This window comes from Cyprinus carpio, chromosome A1 (assembly GCF_018340385.1).
Source record: "Cyprinus carpio isolate SPL01 chromosome A1, ASM1834038v1, whole genome shotgun sequence".
Taxonomy (NCBI): Eukaryota; Metazoa; Chordata; class Actinopteri; order Cypriniformes; family Cyprinidae; genus Cyprinus; species Cyprinus carpio.
In genome coordinates, this window is record NC_056572.1 from 295,415 (window position 1) to 314,647 (window position 19,233).

General features: G+C 35.7%; 1 protein-coding gene across 10 annotated transcripts in view; it reads right to left on the reverse strand.

Moving 5' to 3' along the window:
- Positions 1-19,233, reverse strand: part of LOC109063250 (receptor-type tyrosine-protein phosphatase S-like) — a 46,672-nt gene that overhangs the window by 13,170 nt on the left and 14,269 nt on the right. For 4 of the 10 annotated variants that reach the window (XM_042772738.1, XM_042772931.1, XM_042773062.1 and 1 more), the window contains exons 5-19: positions 18,818-19,003; positions 17,008-17,016; positions 15,048-15,065; positions 13,382-13,492; positions 13,175-13,186; positions 11,572-11,841; positions 10,005-10,586; positions 9,762-9,904; positions 9,535-9,676; positions 3,618-3,715; positions 2,914-3,170; positions 1,287-1,380; positions 895-1,104; positions 413-573; positions 34-45 (exon numbers count right to left, since the gene is read on the reverse strand). In XM_042772738.1, the coding sequence (XP_042628672.1) occupies positions 34-45; positions 413-573; positions 895-1,104; positions 1,287-1,380; positions 2,914-3,170; positions 3,618-3,715; positions 9,535-9,676; positions 9,762-9,904; positions 10,005-10,586; positions 11,572-11,841; positions 13,175-13,186; positions 13,382-13,492; positions 15,048-15,065; positions 17,008-17,016; positions 18,818-19,003 (2,305 nt within the window). Of the gene's footprint in view, positions 1-33; positions 46-412; positions 574-894; positions 1,105-1,286; positions 1,381-2,913; positions 3,171-3,617; positions 3,716-4,157; positions 4,812-5,900; positions 6,019-6,503; positions 6,528-7,408; positions 7,603-7,946; positions 8,244-9,534; positions 9,677-9,761; positions 9,905-10,004; positions 10,587-11,571; positions 11,842-13,174; positions 13,187-13,381; positions 13,493-15,047; positions 15,066-17,007; positions 17,017-18,817; positions 19,004-19,233 lie in introns of all 10 variants that reach the window. The other 6 variants (XM_042772861.1, XM_042773315.1, XM_042772793.1 and 3 more) reach the window with 4 other exon arrangements.

Consider the following 19,233-nt stretch of genomic DNA (forward strand, 5'->3'; position numbering starts at 1 on the left):
AATTAGATTGAGAGAGAAACATAATACACAGACCTGTCTGGTTTGCTGGTTTGTGCACGGATAATGCGAGGGAAGAAAAAAGAATAAGGGATAAATAAAATCAGCTTCTGCTGCATCTATCATTTTCATTCCTTTGCTTATGACCCTCTCATTCCTTTCCATTTTCAATCGAATGAGTAAATCGTGATTCATTTAAATTTTCATTTAAATTTAAATTTAATTTTGAAATTTACACAAACATTAGCTAGGAGATACGACAATTCTTGGTTTCAGAAATACGTAGAGCAGAGCATAATTTTAAAAAAATTATGTTCACCATAGATTTATGATTTTTCTATTTTAAATGTTTAAATTCCCTTGAATGCCATCAAAATCTCAATCATTCTTCTGCTCAATTATCTTTCTCTCTCACCTTTTAAAGAGGAGGATGAGGATGACAATGCTGATAATGAAGATGACGGCCAGCACTGGCCCCACCACCCACAGAAGCCCCTCCTCCTCGTCTACGATTGGCTGCGGCTCAACATCGGAGAACAGCACGACATCAGAGAATGGACTCGTGGAGTACAAGGTCTGTCAATCAAAGATCAGACACATAGCACATTAACATAAACATATTTCAAATGTTAAAAATATATACAAAATTGAAATATAAAAAATTACATGTAATATGAATTTTTTAAATAATTTTTATATAAAAGTTTTTTTTTTTTTTTTTTAAATGCATTGTAAGTTTTGCCCCCACATTTTGAGACATTCACCCCTTTAAAAATAATCAGTATATCATAATTTGAGAAAGGATGCTCACACAATGATGAAATTATTTAACACAGTAAACCTAATCACTACATCATCATTATCATCTCCAACACGAGAGAGAAAAGAAAGACTTACGTTCTGGCCCAGTTCAAGAATAGCCAGCACGAAGCACACACACTCCTGTCCATTTACAAGAGGTCGGTTCATGAATGCTCCATACACACGTCCGTCTCCTAGTTTGAATTCAGCTGGAAGATTCTGGAAATGAGCGCTGATGTAGGGTTTTGCCTCCGCCTGCCTCCGTAGACGCACAGAGTGACCGGTGCCGTTAATCTCCCTCAGCAGCTGGAGAAAGCAGAAAACAGGACAAGCACACGAGCTGAGTTAATCACAACAGACACTGCAACTCCCCTATACTGAACCAACATGTGCTTTAAGCTTTCAACAGCTTTTTCAATAATGATAGTGAACGACTTGATCAAATTGTACAAAATATTGAAATTACAACATCAGCAAAAACATATTACCTCATCAATGTTCATCTCATCTGGATCACTCCATAAATTCTGGAAGTTTCCTCCTCTCTGCCTCTTCAGAGGGACAACCACAATGTAGAAACCCCTTCCAATAAAAACATGATATTATATTATTATGGGTGAAAGAAAGGTCCGGGTTATTAAAAAAAATAAATAAAAAGTTTTTATAAAGACCATTAAATATTTTTGCATTGTGAAATTATGAAATTCTGACAAAAATCATCAGTGAAAATATTTTTTTGTTTTCGATCAGCATATATATAGGGTTTTATATATATACAGTACAGACCAAAAGTTTGGAAACATTACTATTTTTAATGTTTTTGAAAGAAGTTTCTTTTGCTCATCAAGCCTGCATTTATTTGATCAAAAATACAGAAAAAACAGTAATATTGTGAAATATTATTACAACTTAAAATAATAGTTTTCTATTTGAATATACTTTTAAAAAATAATTTATTCCATGCAAAGCTGAATTTTCAGCATCATTACTCCAGCCTTCAGTGTCACATGTAACATCCAGTCTATCACATGATCATTTAGAAATCATTCTAATATTCTGATTTATTATGAGTGTTGGAAACAGTTCTGCTGTCTAATATATTTGATGAATAAAAGGTTAAAAAGAACTGCATTTATTCAAAATAAAAATAAAAAATTCTAATAATATACAGTATATTCTAATAATATATTTTCTTTACTATCACTTTTTATCAATTTAACACATCCTTGCTGAATAAAAGTATTGATTTTATTTTTAAAAAAAGAAAGAAAAAAAAAATTACTGACCCCAAATTACTGACCAGTAGTGTATATTGTTATTACAAAATATTTATATTTTAAAAACATAGCTTCTTTTTTTTTTTTTTTTATTCATCAAAGTATCCTAAAAAAGTATCACATGTTCTGAAAAAATATTAAGCAGCGGGAACTGTTTCCAACTTTGATAATGAATCATCATATTAGAATCATTTCTAAAGGATCATGTGATAAAGATCCTAAAAATTCAGCTTTGCATCACAGAAATAAATGATAATTTAAAGTATAATAAATTTAAAAACAATTATTTTAAATTGTAATAATATATCACAATATTACATTTTTTTCTGTATTTTTGATAAAATAAATGCAGGCTTGATGAGCAGAAGAAACTTCTTTCAAAAACATTAAAAATAGTAATGTTTCCAAACTTTTGGTCTGTACTGTATATGTGTGTGTGTGTGTTTGTGTGTGTGTGTGTGTGTGTGTGTGTGTGTGTGTGTGTGTGTGTGTGTGTGTGTGTATATACACATTTATGTATATTTTGTTCTGCAAGGCTGCTAGATAATAAAGACTTCTACATTATTACAAATAAATACATTCTACATTAATGAATTGTACATTATTAAAATTAATAATTACAAATAAATACATTCTACTTGAATGAATAGTACATTATTTAAATTATTTTAAAATACTTTCAAATAAATGCTTTTCTTTTGAACTTTCTATTCATCAAAATTCTGCAAAAAATGGATGTTTACACAAAAATATTAAGAAACACTACTGCTTTCAACACTGATAATATTAATAATAAATGTTTCTTAAGCACCAAAATTTTCATTGGTATTTTCCTGACCTGACATTAGCCTGTCCCTGGACAGTGGGCAGCTGCAGGGTAGCGATGCTCTGAGAGCTGGTCTTGTCCAGCAGCTGGGGTTTCCTGGTCAGCAGGTTTGGAGCCGTCATGGCATCTGCGCGGTGCTGCAGGCCTCCAGTGCCATCAGCTTTACTGGTCAACAGGAAGGTGTAGAGAGACTGTGGCTTCAGCTTAGTCACCAACTTCTGTCCGAGCCGCCCATCCACCTCCACGCTCTCACCATCACCATATGAGATCTAACAGAGAAAGAGAAAACAGAAAAGCAAATAAGCAAAAAATGCATACTTAACCAGCCAAGACTACACATGTTGTGGCATACACACACTCGAGGATGGCAGAATTAAATTAAGACTGACACTTCAGACACTTGCTAGCATGCACACGCTCACACGTTTATACACACACTGTCATACACAATTCCATCTCAATATGTTGCATGCAAGGGTTGTGATGGAGGAACAACACACACACACACACACGTTTGTTTTTATACTGAGCTAATGATATCGTCTGTCATCTAAGTCAGTGATTCTCAACCAGGGGTCCGGGGTCTACTAGGGGGCCTCAGTCAAAACGTTTGAGAACCACTTCCCTAACCTTTGCACACATTTAGATTTTCACCAAAACCTGACCCATGCACACACACGCATACACAGCAAAGTACTGTATTTTGCAGTACTTACAACAAGAGACTGTGCTTTATTACTGGAGGTTCGTGACTCCCAGCTCAGCAGCACTGAACTCTTCATAGCAGCTTTCACTCTGAAGTTCACGGCAAACACTAATAAAGAAAGACAGCAGATCAACACATCAATACTACAGCTCCCCTGAGCAGAACCTCTGGCCTCCAACATTGCTAAAGCATTTATGAGGAACATCAAAGAATCTTTCCAACTGTTTCTACTAAAAACATTTACCACATTTATCAGGCTGACAGGAGAAAAAAGCTAGCCACTTTTTTTTTTCTCATAGTGCTGACAAGAATTCATCACTCCTTTCCAAGAGCTCACCTTTACCATAGTAGTCTTACGAGATAATGGAGCACTTCACATTCACCTACAGAAAGATTCTCACCTTTTATCTGCACTTAATGAACGTCACCAAATATGAGACTCAGACCGACAAAGACCAGACAGAAACAAAATAATGAAAATGTTGTGATTTTGTTTAGTAAGGGTTCCCTGACTGTAAATGTTTGTGTGTGAGATACACGTGAGTCCTACCTTCCTGTGCTGGTTGTGTTTTGATGGATATGGGGACACTATAGGGCCCAGGGCCATGTTTACTAAGCATGCATACTCTCGCCACATACTCAGTATTTGGCCTTAGGCCATTTAGAATCACTGTGGCCTCCGAAACGTCCGATTCCATGGCAATGTCTGTGCCGTTACTATAGGTGACAGCGAACCACACACGGTAACCTTGGATCCGGTCAGAGCTTTTTGGTGGCTCCCATCTCAGGATCACAGATGAGGAGTTGATGCTTTCAGCTGTTAAGTTGGCCAAAAGTGGAATGGCTTCCTGTACGCTCACATTCTGAGCATCTGTTGTCCCGGGGGCTGTTACCATGTCATCTGTAGTTGTTTGCACAATGTTTGGTGTTAAAAGTGTGATCTGAGCGCTTGAACCATAACCCCATATAGTACGGGCTGCAAGTTGGAACACGTACAGCACCCCTGCGCTCAAAGACGAGACGGTGTAGCTGCGTCTCTCAGAGTCTAGCTCCTGCACCATGAAGGAGTCTGAGGTCGGGTCAGCCTGGCCGTACGAGAGCCTGTAGCCCAGCACAGGGGACACACCAGCAGGGGGAGGCTGCCATTTTAACAGAGCAGAACCATCCTCCGATGGTGTGACTGTAAGCAGGGGCATACCTGGCACTGTGGAGTAGAGAACAATAACGTTGATTAACACTGAATATGTAGCACTGCAGCAAAGATATGTGTTGGGTAAGTGATGCACTTGATTTTATGGTTACTTCAACGATTAGTTCACCCAAAAATCCCAAAAGAGACTTTTTTGTGTGCAATACCCAAAAGAAGAACGTTTCAATGCTCTTTTCCATGAAATTACAATGAACTGGGACTGAAGATTTCAACTTTTAAAAATGATGCACTGAAATGCCCTGATGAATGAATTCACTGAAATAATGACATTCACCATAGCTTTAATAAGTAAAGTAATGTGAGTCAACTGTTTGATCTGGTCACAAATTAGTTGAACTGAAAAGTCATGGACTCAATATCTAGTGATATTCAAAAAAAATCTTGACATCCGCAAAAGCTTTCCTATCTGCATTTTTTTAAGTTAATAGTAGTATGATTTTCAGTGAATTATTTGAGCCAGTTGGGACAAAATCAGTTTGAATGTTTATTTATGAATCAAAAAGTTCTCTCAATATCCTGAGATATTCACTGAAAAAATTCAACATCCACCGTAGTGAATCAGTGAATCGTTTGATCCGGCTCACAGAATTGGTCTGAATGATTCGTTTACATATCTTATAATTTGAAAAGACTCAATATTCAGTGATATTTGCTAAAAATCCTGACATCCACCATTGCTTTCCTTGACACATTTTTATGTTAATAGAAGTACTCAGATTTGTCGGAAAATCTATCCAGTGAAAATCTATTCAGTGAATCATTTGAACCGGTTCGCAAAATTGGTCTGAATGATTCATTTATGAAACTCACAGCTTACAAGTAAAAAAAATGTACTCAATATCCAGTCGTAGTGTTTAATAGCACAGCAAAGGAAGAATACCATTGAAAAGAGCATAAGAGCATTCCTTAAATTTTCTCCTTTAGTGTTCCGTGAAGAAGAAAAAAAAAGTCATACAGGTTAACATGAGGTTAAGTAAATAATGTCCAATTTTGGGTGACCATTCTCTTTAACATTGAGAAGAAGATAAAAACAAGCATGTATACCAATCACTAACGTGTATGAATGTGGGAGTGTGTACACACATGATGGCTTAGTTCTGATGACAGTAGGTTTGCTGCGTGCTCCATCGCCTTTTGAGGTGAACGCAGCCACAGTCACAGAGTATTCAGTGTTCGGCCACAAATCGGTCAAAATCAGGTCCTAATAAACACATACACACCTTATTAAAACACTTATTAAAAAAATGAAATGTCCTACTGCACAGCATAGTCTGTATTCATATCAGAGACTGAATAAAGAGGAGGACAAGAAATAGTTGCAAAATTAATAGAAAAAAATCACAATGCTCAATATGGTGGCTCTAGAAATGGATGTCTGATCTCTCAGTTAAAGGAGTTAATAACATTTTGACAGAGAGATTGTTCATTTTATTTTAGTACAGCATCTATGGAAGCTACTTTTTTTATATTACTGTTATCTTATCGATTTGATCTGATTCACGTTATTGAAAAGTTATCAGATTCCATTTTTCCCATTCAAGTATAGAAGCTTTACATGCCTTCTGAAAAGATAAAATATAGCTGCCTGAAGGCATAACCAAGATGGCCACAGAGTGAACTCATTTGCCTTAAAGGGACTTTTATTCATGTAAATATACTTATTAAAATTCTGGGTCATATACTCACATATTGTTTCGAGTCGTTCTGTGGCTGTTCACAAAAACAAGACACAAATAGTTAAAATTTATGAAAATGCCAAGATGTAATATGATTATTCACAACAACACAATGAATAAAGGTCTACTGAGAATAAACAGTGTGAAAGGTTTACTGGAACAATTACATGGTGGTTTTAAGGCTCTTGGTTTTTGAGATTGTTATCAGAGTTTCTGTCTTAGCATGCGGATAATAAGCAGATACTGATGTTATCTGATGATTTAGGCACATTAAAGTCCATTTAGAGAGCATTAGCTGAGCTAAGAAGCCTAATTACTGACAAACAAACAACTCGTCCAGATCGAGTAATAGATGGGATCTGCATCATATTTCTAATATATGTGAGCGATTCACTACTTGAAACCTTGAAAAATTAAAACATCTTCAAACTATGTTTCAACTGTATGAAAATATTCATCACATGTCCTTGATCAAGTTAATTTTGATAAATGCGATGGAGTGAATTTTTATTTATTTTGTGTGATGGTAATGGCATTTTTTAAGTTTTTACAGAATAAGTTGGATAAACCTTTTACTTATTAACAAAACAGTTAGCTAGCAGTAAATTATGTATTTACATGTATTTACATATGTATTTAATTTTTTTTTACACATGAATACACTGTAAATACATATAATACATATCTTCAAGTTTACAGGATCTTTTGAGTCACAAAGTCAAAAGAGTGTAGTTGTGATTAATTTTTGAGAGTCCTCGATTAAAATATTCTTTATCTTTGTCATAGTGAGAACAACTCACCAAAAATAAACACCCTATTTCTAAAGGTTTGCAGCACATGCTGACTTCATAAGTGTATTTGTGTGTGTGTGTGTGTGTGTGTGTGTGTGTGTGTCAGTGAGGTGAAGTCTCCTACCTGCGGGTCTCTCAGTAGGAGTTCCCTAAGTCTAGGAGAGACTGTTCTCTCCCCTGCTGTTCGTCTGGCGTATGTCACCTGGTAACCACGGATCCTTCCATGCTGTCGCTCAGCAACTGGAGGTTTCCATGACACTCTGGCAGAGGTGGTGTTTAAGACCACCACATCCACACCCCGTGGCGGTGCGCTGGGCACTAAAGGGGCATTTTAGTAAGGGACATGTAGTCACAGCTGAGCATTCCTTCCAGCTCACAGGAGAAGGACAGAAAAGTTGAGGAATCGAGGTGTGGTGTCGGGGTTCAGTTTGTTGGGAAACAGCTTTTGCCATGAAAAGGGATTTGAGCGGGGTAAAAAAAAAGCAATTATCTATGCAGATGGAAAACTCCTTAAAGCAGGAAATCCAAAGAGGGTCTTGGGAAGTCAGGAGTACTGCATTCACGTGTTTCAGGACAAGGCAAATGTTGGGAGGACAAATGTGTCTTTGGTAGGTTTAGCTTCAGGTCAAGGGTCCAATTAAGGCACTGTCATATAGACATACCGTCTTCCTCTGTGCGGATCAATATCGGTAGGCTCTCAGGCCCTTGACCTGTGTCAGTGTAGGCAGCAACTGTCACGGAGTACAGGGTCCCTTTCTTCAGCCCCTCTATCCGGTACCGGAAACAGTTAGACGGGATGTCCGAGATCCTTTGTACGAGGTCTTTCTCCACTGCCACATATAGGATGGAGTATCCTGTTATACTTCCTTTTTCATCTGTGAGGGGTGGAGCCCAGCTGAGCAATAGACTTGTGGAGGAGGGGCTTATGCATGTGACTTCCTGGGGAGGGGGTATGGACTCTGATTGGGTGGTTAGAGAAGTGGGCGGGTTTAATCGTGTGTTGAAGCAGCGATGGTTAGTTTTAGTGTTGTTGTGAATGTAAATGTGTGGAAAGGAAATGAAATCAGAGGAAACGACAAAAAAACAGGACGAAATAGACATAAATGCTGTGGTAAAATAAATTAAGACATCTAACTCCAAATGACTGTCCAAATATGGTGAACTGATATAAAAAACAAATACATTAAACATAAAACTTACTTGTTTGACTCCCTCTTTCCAGATCCTTTGATGCTCTTACCTGCTCTCTACACTTAACCCATCCACCTACATCTGTCACTTTGTTAGACAGGAGTGATGACATTACCAAAAGCAGACCGCTTTGTGTCATACGTGAGTGTGTGGACCAGTTTTGGAGAGTTACCAACTAAACTCACTCGAATTTTCATTAACCCGACAGCTGTTTTCAGTTTAGTGTATTGCTTTCACAGTAACAAGCAATCATTTCCAACAGTAGCGATGTGTCCAAAGCCAAGTAAAAAAGCTATGCAGCTGAGTGAACAAAGGCATAAAAACATGCTCTCTTAAACTCTGCTCTTCCATGTCTAGCATGGGGAAATTGATTCATTTAAGTGAATCTGATCGTACTGATAGTTCATTTCAATGAATAGGTACACAGAGAGGCTCATGACTAATTTAGTTAAATGCTGATGTTTATTGTTATGTACAGTTCTAAAAATACACTATAAATTGGGGTGTAGTTATAGTTGTATTATCTGTATTATCTGTTTGATTATGATTAATTATTTTGTTTATTTTTTTAATTATCTGTTCAATTTTAATGCTGTTACCCCATTGTTTTTATGTCCTTGTTCAAAAGTTTGAGGTCGGTGAGACGTTTTAATGTTTTTGAAAGAAGTCTCTTATGCTCACCAAGGCTGCATTTATTTGATGAAAAAAAAAAGGAATACTGTGAAATATTATTACAATTAAAAATAACTGTTAACTATTTTAATATATTTTAAAATGCAATTTGTTCCTGTGACGACCAAAATTTTCAGCAGCCATTACTCTTAAAAAATTTAAACATTTCTTATTATTATCAATATTGAGAACAGCTGCTTAATATTTTTGTGGAAACCGTGATGCTTTTTTTTCAGGATTCTTGATTAATACAAAGTTCAAAAGGGCACCATTCTTTTATAACATTACACATGTCTTTACTGCCACTTTTGATCAATTTAACTTAATAAAAATGACAACTTCTTCCAAAAAAGCCCCCAAACTGTCTGCATTCTGCACAGTACATACGTGTTTGTGGAGTCTGAACTGTGATTTCACTGGTGAACGCTCCAAGGCCGTGTTTACTGCGCGCTGCTAGTTGAAATATGTAAGTGGAAAACGGCTTCAGATTCTTCAGCAGATAACTGGAGCTGGGATCAAATGATATTTTCTGGAAGATAGAGGGTTAAAGTAATTAGCATAAAAGCAGACACTGCAAAAATGAAAACGTTTTGTATGTGTGTGTCTGTGTGTACCTGCTCTGGCTGGTCTCCAAGCCTGTAAATGAGCTCATAGCTAGTGATGGCATCTGTGCCGCTGTGAGCAGGAGGGATCCACGACAGAAGAATGCTGGTCTCTGATTTCACCTCTGCCTTCAGCTCTGTGGGCTGGGATGGGACTAGAAATGAGAGGAAGAAGAAAGACGATGATGCAACAGAAACAAAATAAGCTGCAATATTAGAATCTATCAAATAATCCTAACATCACATTCTACACACCTCCTGTCTTGGCAATGATGTGCAGATCGTTGGAAAGAGGTCCATCTCCCACTGCGGTGAAGGCGAGAACTCTAATATAATAGGTTTTGTTCGGTGTCAGGTCTCGTATGTTCAAAAAATTGGCCCCTCGAACCATTTCCTTCTCCCACTGGTTCACAAGCAGCGACGAATCTGACGTGTAATACACCCTGTAACCAACCACCTGACCGTTGGCTTCCTCTGGCTCCTCCCACTGCACCATCGCCGTGGAACCACTCAGCATCCGGCCTCTGACGCGACGAGGAGGAGAACTAGGTGCCTGTTCGGCCGTGCGAGCTTCCACAGTCTGACTCGACGGGCCGCGGCCGATCGAATTCACCGCCATAACCCGGAAATGGTAGTGTGAGTAGGGGCTGAGTCCACCCACGCTGTAACGAGTTGTTGCTATGGCATCAATTTCTTTAAAGGGGTCGGTGGAGGAGGCGGGACGATACTGGATGATGTAATATGATACAGGAAGTGGATTTCCACTGTCCCACATTAGAGTAATGCTGGTGGCAGATCGCTCCATGACAACTGGAGCTCCTGGAGGATTGGGAAGGGCTACGGAAGGAAGGAAGAGAGGGATAAATTAGGGGAAATTGATTTTAAATATTAAATTAACATTTAATTATAAATATATTTAAGTGAAAACCATTCAAACATCTGGGGTCAGTAACATGCATTTATACTTTTATTAAGCAAGCGTGTATTTAACTGATCGAATTTGACATTACAGACTTATATATATATATATATATATATACTTAAATAATAACATATATATATAATTTTATATAACTTTAAATATAATAAAATAAAATAATAATAAGAATGTTAGTTGAGAATCATATCAACATATTATAATGATTTCTAAAGGACACCAAAGACTGGAGTGATGGCTCATAAAATTCAGCTTTGCCATCACAGAAATATAAATTAAATTTGACAATATATTAAAATAGAAAACTGTTATTTTAAATGAATAATATGTTACACTATATAACTGTTTTACTGCATATTTGATTAAGTAAAAGCAGCTTTGGTGAGCATACGAGACTACTTTCTAAAACATAATTAAAAAAAACAACTTTTTTTTTTAACAGTTTTCATTTAGTATCAATAAATAACATCACATATAGTAGCGATTTAAGGCATCATGTGAAGGTTGTTCCAAAAGGCAGCAATTACACTGCCTTCTAAAAAGCTATTTTTGGCCAAATTAAAGCAGAAATTGATTTTTTTTTCCCAGGGAAGGCAATCTCAATGCACTGAAACAAGCTCAGTCAAACCAATAAAAATAAGATGGTGAATAAAGGGAGAGAAATGTTGATTTTGTGTTGCCTTTGAAGAGTGTTCCAAGTCATTGACTTTAGTTAGCCAGGCATTAGACAGCAAGGCAGCTCTCTAGGATTTGGAACAACCATCAGCCACCCTGCTTCCTAAATACTTGCTCTGCCAATGGAACATATGGCTTAACTAAATGGTTTCTCTTTCTTCAATAACATGAAGCATTTTCAAAAAGTCTTTTAACCTCACTCCTGCGTACCTTTAACTGTGATCTGGGCAATGGTTTCAATAACTCCGAGAGTCGACATGGCCACACACGTGTAGTTGACAGACTGGCTTACATCTGTGAGCTCTAAAACATTCCGCCCAATAGGCATGTCATCTTCTGGAGTCAAATCCTCTGATCCCAGCATCCATTTGACATATGGCATGGGAACGCCCACTGCCTGACAGGAGATATTCACACTTCCTCCCGGCATGATCTCATAATCCATCGGTGGCACTGAGAAGCGAGGAGGGATGCGACGCACTGAGGGTGTGAAAGACAGTGAGCCATTTATTAATTCATGCTAAAGACATTATTAATGCTACAGAAAGCATTGTGTCTAATAGGATATGCCCTCAAGATGTTGTACGCTGCAGGTTATCAATCTGTGTTGTAGAGATGAGTGGGATACGATGCGCCTGTGTCTCCTCTTTAATGTGCCAGACTTTTTTGTGACGTGACTGTATAATTAGAAAGGACCCATCAAATACAGCTGCCTGTGACCAAGAGGTGCGCATGAGAAAAGCAATACACGTTTTTTTTTTCTACACACTGATTTTGGCAAGTCAACGTACATAGTCCACAGGATTAGTCATGAAGAATTAAAAGACAGTTTTTCTGAAAATGGTACTTGTGAGGTAAAGTGTGCCAGACAGTGATACTGAGTCTGTGATTTAAATGTTGAAAAAATAAATTCAAGTCTGGTTTATGAAAATGCTAATAATATACAAAATAAAACTGGGAAGCATCAGTCATTTTTGTTAGTTTTCTCATTTATGTTAGATTTCTTTCTTTTTTTCTTTTTTTTAATCTGAAATTTTATTCTAAATCATATTTGTATTAAATAAAATTGTCAATTCATGTTAGCTCAGCACTGTTAAATAATATAATTTATTTAAAGAAATATAACTTTATGTAATATATACATTTATTACTGTAATATAACTATAATATACTGTATATATAACTTTTGATTTTAATAATGTCAGTAAATGTTGAAATGAACAATAACTAAGATTAATAAATGCTTTAGAATTATTTTTAATTGTAAGTTCATGTTAACAAATGGAACCTTAGTGTAAAGTGTTATATTTCTATATAATATTTAAGCATTATTATGGTTCTATGTTAAGGCTGCTTTCTTGTAATTTCCTTAAGACACTATGAAATATATTATATATACTATATAATTAATTTTACATCTACTGCATCTGATTTTTTTTCTGGAAACTAATCTTTACCCTTCTCTCCCCTGCTTATAAATTGTAAAAATACAGAACATGATGGTGCTGCAATGTCTCAGTATTCTATAATTAAACGCATAACCTCGGATGAATGTATGCAATAAATTGTAATTTTTTTTGTTTCGATGGACACAATTTCAGATGAGTGCACGGCATTATCATTTGCTATTAGTATAAGTAGGATCAGGTAAAAAATGTCGGACTGATGTCAAATGACATATGCAGTATTAGGATCTGGAGAGTGAGTTCGACTGTCCGGAGTGAGGGAACGATTACAGTATGTGGATGTGAGAGTCTGAGACTTAGATTAGAGTAAGAAACAGAGCGTTGGATTTGAGAGGAAGCGCACTTACCATCTCTTAACTCTACAGAGGAGTCCGGCCGTGAGAAATGAGCCAACAAGGAAAAATAAACAAATGAATAAGCTAAGAACAGATGATCTAAGAAGAATCAGACAGATCAGACTACACAGATTCTCTGTATCTCTTCATAAGAATGTGTTAGTTACAGGTTTTATTTTCTGATTCTACAGCACTCAAATAAGTAACTCAAAGCTGTACCTCTGACGTAAAGGTTAGCTGGTGCTGAGTAGCGCGTTCCTTCACTGTTGGTCGCGACACACTCGTATTTACCCTGATCAGTTTCTTCACTCTGATCAATCTGAAGTGCACCTGGATACATACGCACATATAAAGGCATTTTCATTTACAACACACACAGACTTTGCCACCAGCCCAGTCCTTTGGACGGAATGTTCTGGGTTGTGTACAAGTTAAGCTCTATCGACAGGCATATATTACGTTTCACAAAGTTAGTAAGCAATTCCATCATGATAGTGTCATGTCTTAAATTTCTTCCCCCTTTTCTGAGGAAAATCGACAGCATGTCACAGATGCTGTACATAAAGCTTGATTTGTATTGAACCGGTTACATTTTGTTAACTGTATCTCAGATGTGCCAGCGCCAAACAAACTGTTTTGCATGACAGTGGTATCAGAGTATAAAAATAAAAATAAAAAAAATCTGGTAACAACATTCCAATAATAACATAAACAACATATTGCCTTAACATCTCAAAAACTAAAGAGTCAAACAAGTGTCTTCGTGAAAGAGAAAAAGAAAAGCAGTCAGCCTCTTTCAACAATGTTATTTAAATACTAACAGTTAGATATAGACACCAACAGACAGAAATGACTCCAAAAAGAGACTGTTGCACTGCATGCAAAAGCAGACTCTAAACAGGCTTCATTAGATAAAAATAAAAAATAGCCTGATTTATCATCCATGGAGAAATTTCTGGCTGAAAAATGAAATGGTGTTTAATTAGAGGGAGAAAGAAGTGAAAAGATCCGCAGAGGGATCGGAAGAGCATGAGAAAAACAGCAAAAGCAGAAAAAAATGCTTAAATTTGAGCAAAGAATTTCAAGCATGTCACTGAAATTGCAAACATAATGGTCTATATTTCACAATACAAGATGATACGGGATAATTTAGTTAGTCTCTTCTCTGCTCCCATTATTTAGCTCAAAAACATCAGCTCAAAGTCATCTGTTCCTCAACTAAAAAATTACAGCATACTGTATATATTATATTTTTCCTTTTAGGCAATGATGCAACTATTCTGGACTGGAGGGGAACAAAAAAAAGTTGATTTTCTTGGCTTTTAGTCCATGGCTATTAGCTTTATCATGTAATATACACATTTAAAATGTATAGCCTTCAAGGACAACCGACCAAAAACAATAGAGGACTCTCACATTTTTATCCAATAATATGCTCTAGAATGTTTTAGGGATGAGTATTTCGATATGTCCTGCTCATGCTTCCTGTTTCAAAGAGTAATACATCACCCCAAGAAAGAAAACTGCAATAGACAGTGTCAAGATGTCACTAAAGTAAATCCTCTTTCATTTTTAGTAGATATTTCAAATGATTTTTATCAACTCACATAATTAATGTCTATTTGATTTTAATTTACCATGAAAATAACACATTCAGATAAGATCTGTGCAAAGAGGAGGTAGTTTTATCATGGCGACAGAACCCAAACATTAATCATGATGAACACTGTCACTGAAAATGACACGGTTGGTCAAACAGAGAGAAAGAGAGAGAGAGAGAGAGAGATAGAGAGAGAGAGAGAGAGAGAGAGAGAGAGAGGAAGAGGCAGAAAGAAAGAGAGCAGTAAGGTGTGGATAGATGTGGTGGGTTGCTTTAGTCTCTTACCTCGGATAGGTGTACCCCCTGGATGTGTGAGAATGAAAGCAGATGGGAGATTAAAGAGAAGACGAGTTAGTGTAGCGAGGGAGAATGACAAAAAGACAGAGTGACAGAGAGAGAGCAAAAAGATAGAGGGATAAAAAAGAAACAGCAAAAAGAAAGAGTGCAAGAAAGAGAAAGAGGGGAGGAGGGAGACTCTTCATGTCTTAAGTGCAAAGTGTATGTTGAGCTTTTATGAGATGACAGAAGAGGTCGTCTTAACCGAAAAGAACTGAACATTTTCCGTCATTTAGTATGTTTTTAAAATATTGATGATTCAATTTTTTTTTTTTACATTTTTATATAATTTAAAAAATATATATTTTTAAATATATATTTAAAAAATATAATTTAAAAAAATATATTTTTAAATATAATCAATATATATATATATTATATATATATATATATATATATATATATATATATATATATATATATATATATAGTCTCTATTTATTATATTTTTTTTTTTTTTACATTTACGAAAATGCATTAAATTAATTTCACAAATATAAGGCATCTGGTCTATTGCATATCCCTGTTTCAGAAACCCTTTTAACCATTCCCGCACTAGATATAGAAGCCCGTTTCCACCACTGAATAAAAAATAAAAATGGTAAATTTAACTTTTTACCTCATAATTCTGACTTTTTCCCTCTGAACTGCATAATATAAATTCTCAAACTCGCAGTTCTAACTTTATTTTTCACAATTTCAAGTTTATTTCTCGCAATTCTGACTTTTTTCTCATAATTCTGACTTCTTTTCTCAGAAGTGGGAGATATAAACTCACAATTGTGAGTTATGAAGTCCAATTTTAATTTTGAAGAAAAAAACACTTTTCTTACAATTACAATTTATATCTCGCAATTCTGAGAAAATAAAAGTCAGAATTTTGAGACGGAAACTCGCAATTGCGAGAATTTTTTTTAGAATTGTTAGATAAAAAGTCAAAATTACCTCTTTAATTTTTTTTATTCAGTGGCAGAAAAAACCTTCCATGAAAAAGGCAAATAAGAATTTGAATTTAGAAATAAAGAAAAGGGAAAAATGTTTTAAAGCAGCCCTGTGAACTCGAATTAATGGTTTCAGAGAAAAACAACCGACTGCAAATGCAGTGCAGTTGAATAATTCATGATATACTGTTTATTAAATTAAATAACCAGATCACAAGACCGAAGAGTGGAATAAAAAGCCAAGAATCTGCTACATCAAAGCTCTTCCCACTGACATCAGTGCAACATATAAAATACCAAGTGTTAAATGTGAGAGATAATAAAACTGACAAAACATGACGGAAAATTTACAACCAAGCCGTCAGTGACATATCGATTATTTGAACCTCTGAATGACACCTCCGTTTTCTAAAAAAATAGTTAATAAAACCAGTGCAACAGAGAAAATATCTTTGAAAAATTGGAAAGAACACAGAGACTTAAGACAGGCAGACTCAAGCCCAGAGAGAGAAGAAAGCCAAAAAAGGCCACGGATTTGGGTGAAAAGCCACTGTAACATTCAGCATTGGGACAATAAAACCTAATTAGGCAACAAAGTGAAAGAAAGAAAGAGAAAGAGAGAGATCTGAAAGAGTGAGGGGGTAGTGATGCAGGAAATCCAATGCCGAAGGCAGTGAGCGTTTGGAGAAGTTAAAGAGTGAGCCAGTGAAGGAGGGAGTGAGAAAACGTAAGTGAGAGTGGAAGCCAGAGGCTCGGTAGCACATGTTAGAGGGGCAGCGCTCAGGTAAGACTGCTGTGTGTGAACAGAACACACTATGTGCTGACTATGTGTGTGGACAGAGGGGGACTGTACTGTTAGGGGAAATACAATATATAGATATATCATGCGCTTTACCAATAACGATATGTTTGTTTGTTTTGAGCTTGAACGTGTGAGTGTGTGTTGTGCCTCAGAATAACACACTTACCAAATGACTCTGTAGATTAAAACACAGAAAAAGAGACAGCACATTTATCACTTAAGGTTCTCGCACAGCAAAAACAGTGTGTTTGAGACTGTGTGTGTGTGTGAGAAAGGATTTAAGGCTACGGGATTTCTTTAAAGATGCACTCTAAGATGTTTGCGGCATGGGAATTGTTGGCTGTTATGGTGTGTTTCATTGGTCTGACAGTGACTGCTTGCTTGGACAATTGAGTTTTCCCACTGCTATAATTTGTCTTGTATGTGTATATTTTATTATCACCTTATCCTTGTTTTGTTTACTTTGTACTTTTATTATTATGTTTTCTAAAGTATATGTGACCCAGGGCCACAAAACCAGTCATAAGGGTCAGTTTTTCTAAATTGATATTTATACATCATCTGAAAGCTGAATAAATAAGCTTTCCATTGATGTATGGTTTGTTATGATAGGACAATATCTGTTTGAGATACAACTATTTGAAAATCTTGAAATCTGAGGGTGCAAAAAAATCTGAGAAAATCACCTTTAAAATTGTCCAAATGAAGTTCTTAGCAATGCATATTACTAATCAAAAATTAAGTTTGATATATTTACAGTAGGAAATTTACAAAATATCTTTATGGAACATGATCTTTACTTAATATCCTAATGATTTTTGGCATAAAAGAAAAATCAATCATTTTGACCCATACAGTGTATTTTTGGCTATTGCTACAAATATATCCCAGCGACTTAAGACTGGTTTTGTGCTCCAGGGTCACATATAGCAATGCACAATATAAACTTTATACACACATGTTCAAAAGTTTGGGGTTTGGGGTGGTTTTTTAATGTTTTTGATAGTGTCTCATGCTTACCAAAACTTCATTTGCTCAAAACACACAGTAATAATGTGAAATATTATTACATATTAAAATAACCGTTTTCTATTAAGCATTGCTTAATATTTTTGTAGAAATGGTAATACTTTTTTACAGGATTCTTTGATAAATAGAAAGTTAAAAGAAACAGCATTTAATTGAAATAAAAATGTTTTGTAATATACAAACGTCTTTATTGTCACTTTTGATCAATATAATGCATCCTTGCTGAAAAAAAGTATTAATTTCTTTAAAAAAATCTAAATCTTACTGACCCCAAACTTTTCAAACAACAGTGTGCAGTATATCAATACCACATCAATTATTCTATGATATTAGATACTTAATTATGAATGCTATTTTTTTAGCATTCATATTACCTCTGCTGTCAACTAACTATCACTTCAAGTTAATCTTTAAAAGCACTTAATTTATAATAATTATTATAATTATTTATAATTAATAACACTCTTCAATGTAATCTCTAACAAATCTCAAAATGAATATTCATTTTCACAGTGTATATTATAATGTTATCAATTGTAAATTCAAACAAAATTGTATAGTTCAATATTGGGCACAACATGAAAATAATTATTACCATAACGGTACGAATTTCAATACTGGTGCATCCCTAATGAATTATGTATATGAAGTAAACATATTATCAAATTATTATTATTAATATCATTAATATTAGTAGCTTGTTGCAAGGATAAGCAAAACTCAGCTGGTCATGTGATCTCAACATGGCATCCCACCATAAGGGGACGACCTGCTCCATGTAGAACAAAACATTTTTTTCTCATGTGAATCTCATGTGAGTGTATGTTGTTTAAAACATATATATAAAATGTACTATTTATTTTTTTAATGAGCTAAATTTGCTAAGTGCACCTTTAAACAAATGAGGAGAATAAGAGCACAGAGACTGTGTAAATGAGCACACACACCTGAGCGTAGCTGTTTGATCCGGCCGTGAGTGTATGTATCTATGGGGAGGAAATCTTTAAACCAGGTGATCTCAGGGTCAGGTGTTCCGCTGGCTGCACACAGCATGGTAGCAGTGCGAGAACGCTCCACCACCTTCAGCTGAGGGCCCATATCTATAGACGGGAAACCAGCGGGAAGCTGGTCCTCTGAAATAAACAAATACAAACACACATTACACTCACACCTCTGCCTTCAATGGATTGGATCTTTACAAGGTGAAGCTGATCTTATGCAGATGTTATGCAAAATAGCACACATTTTTTTCAGTCTTCATTTGTTAAGGATCTATTCTTGTAGCGCCAACGTACTATTTAAAATAATAAAAATGTAATTTTACACAAAAACAAAATTACCCCAAAAACAACATAGAAAATGA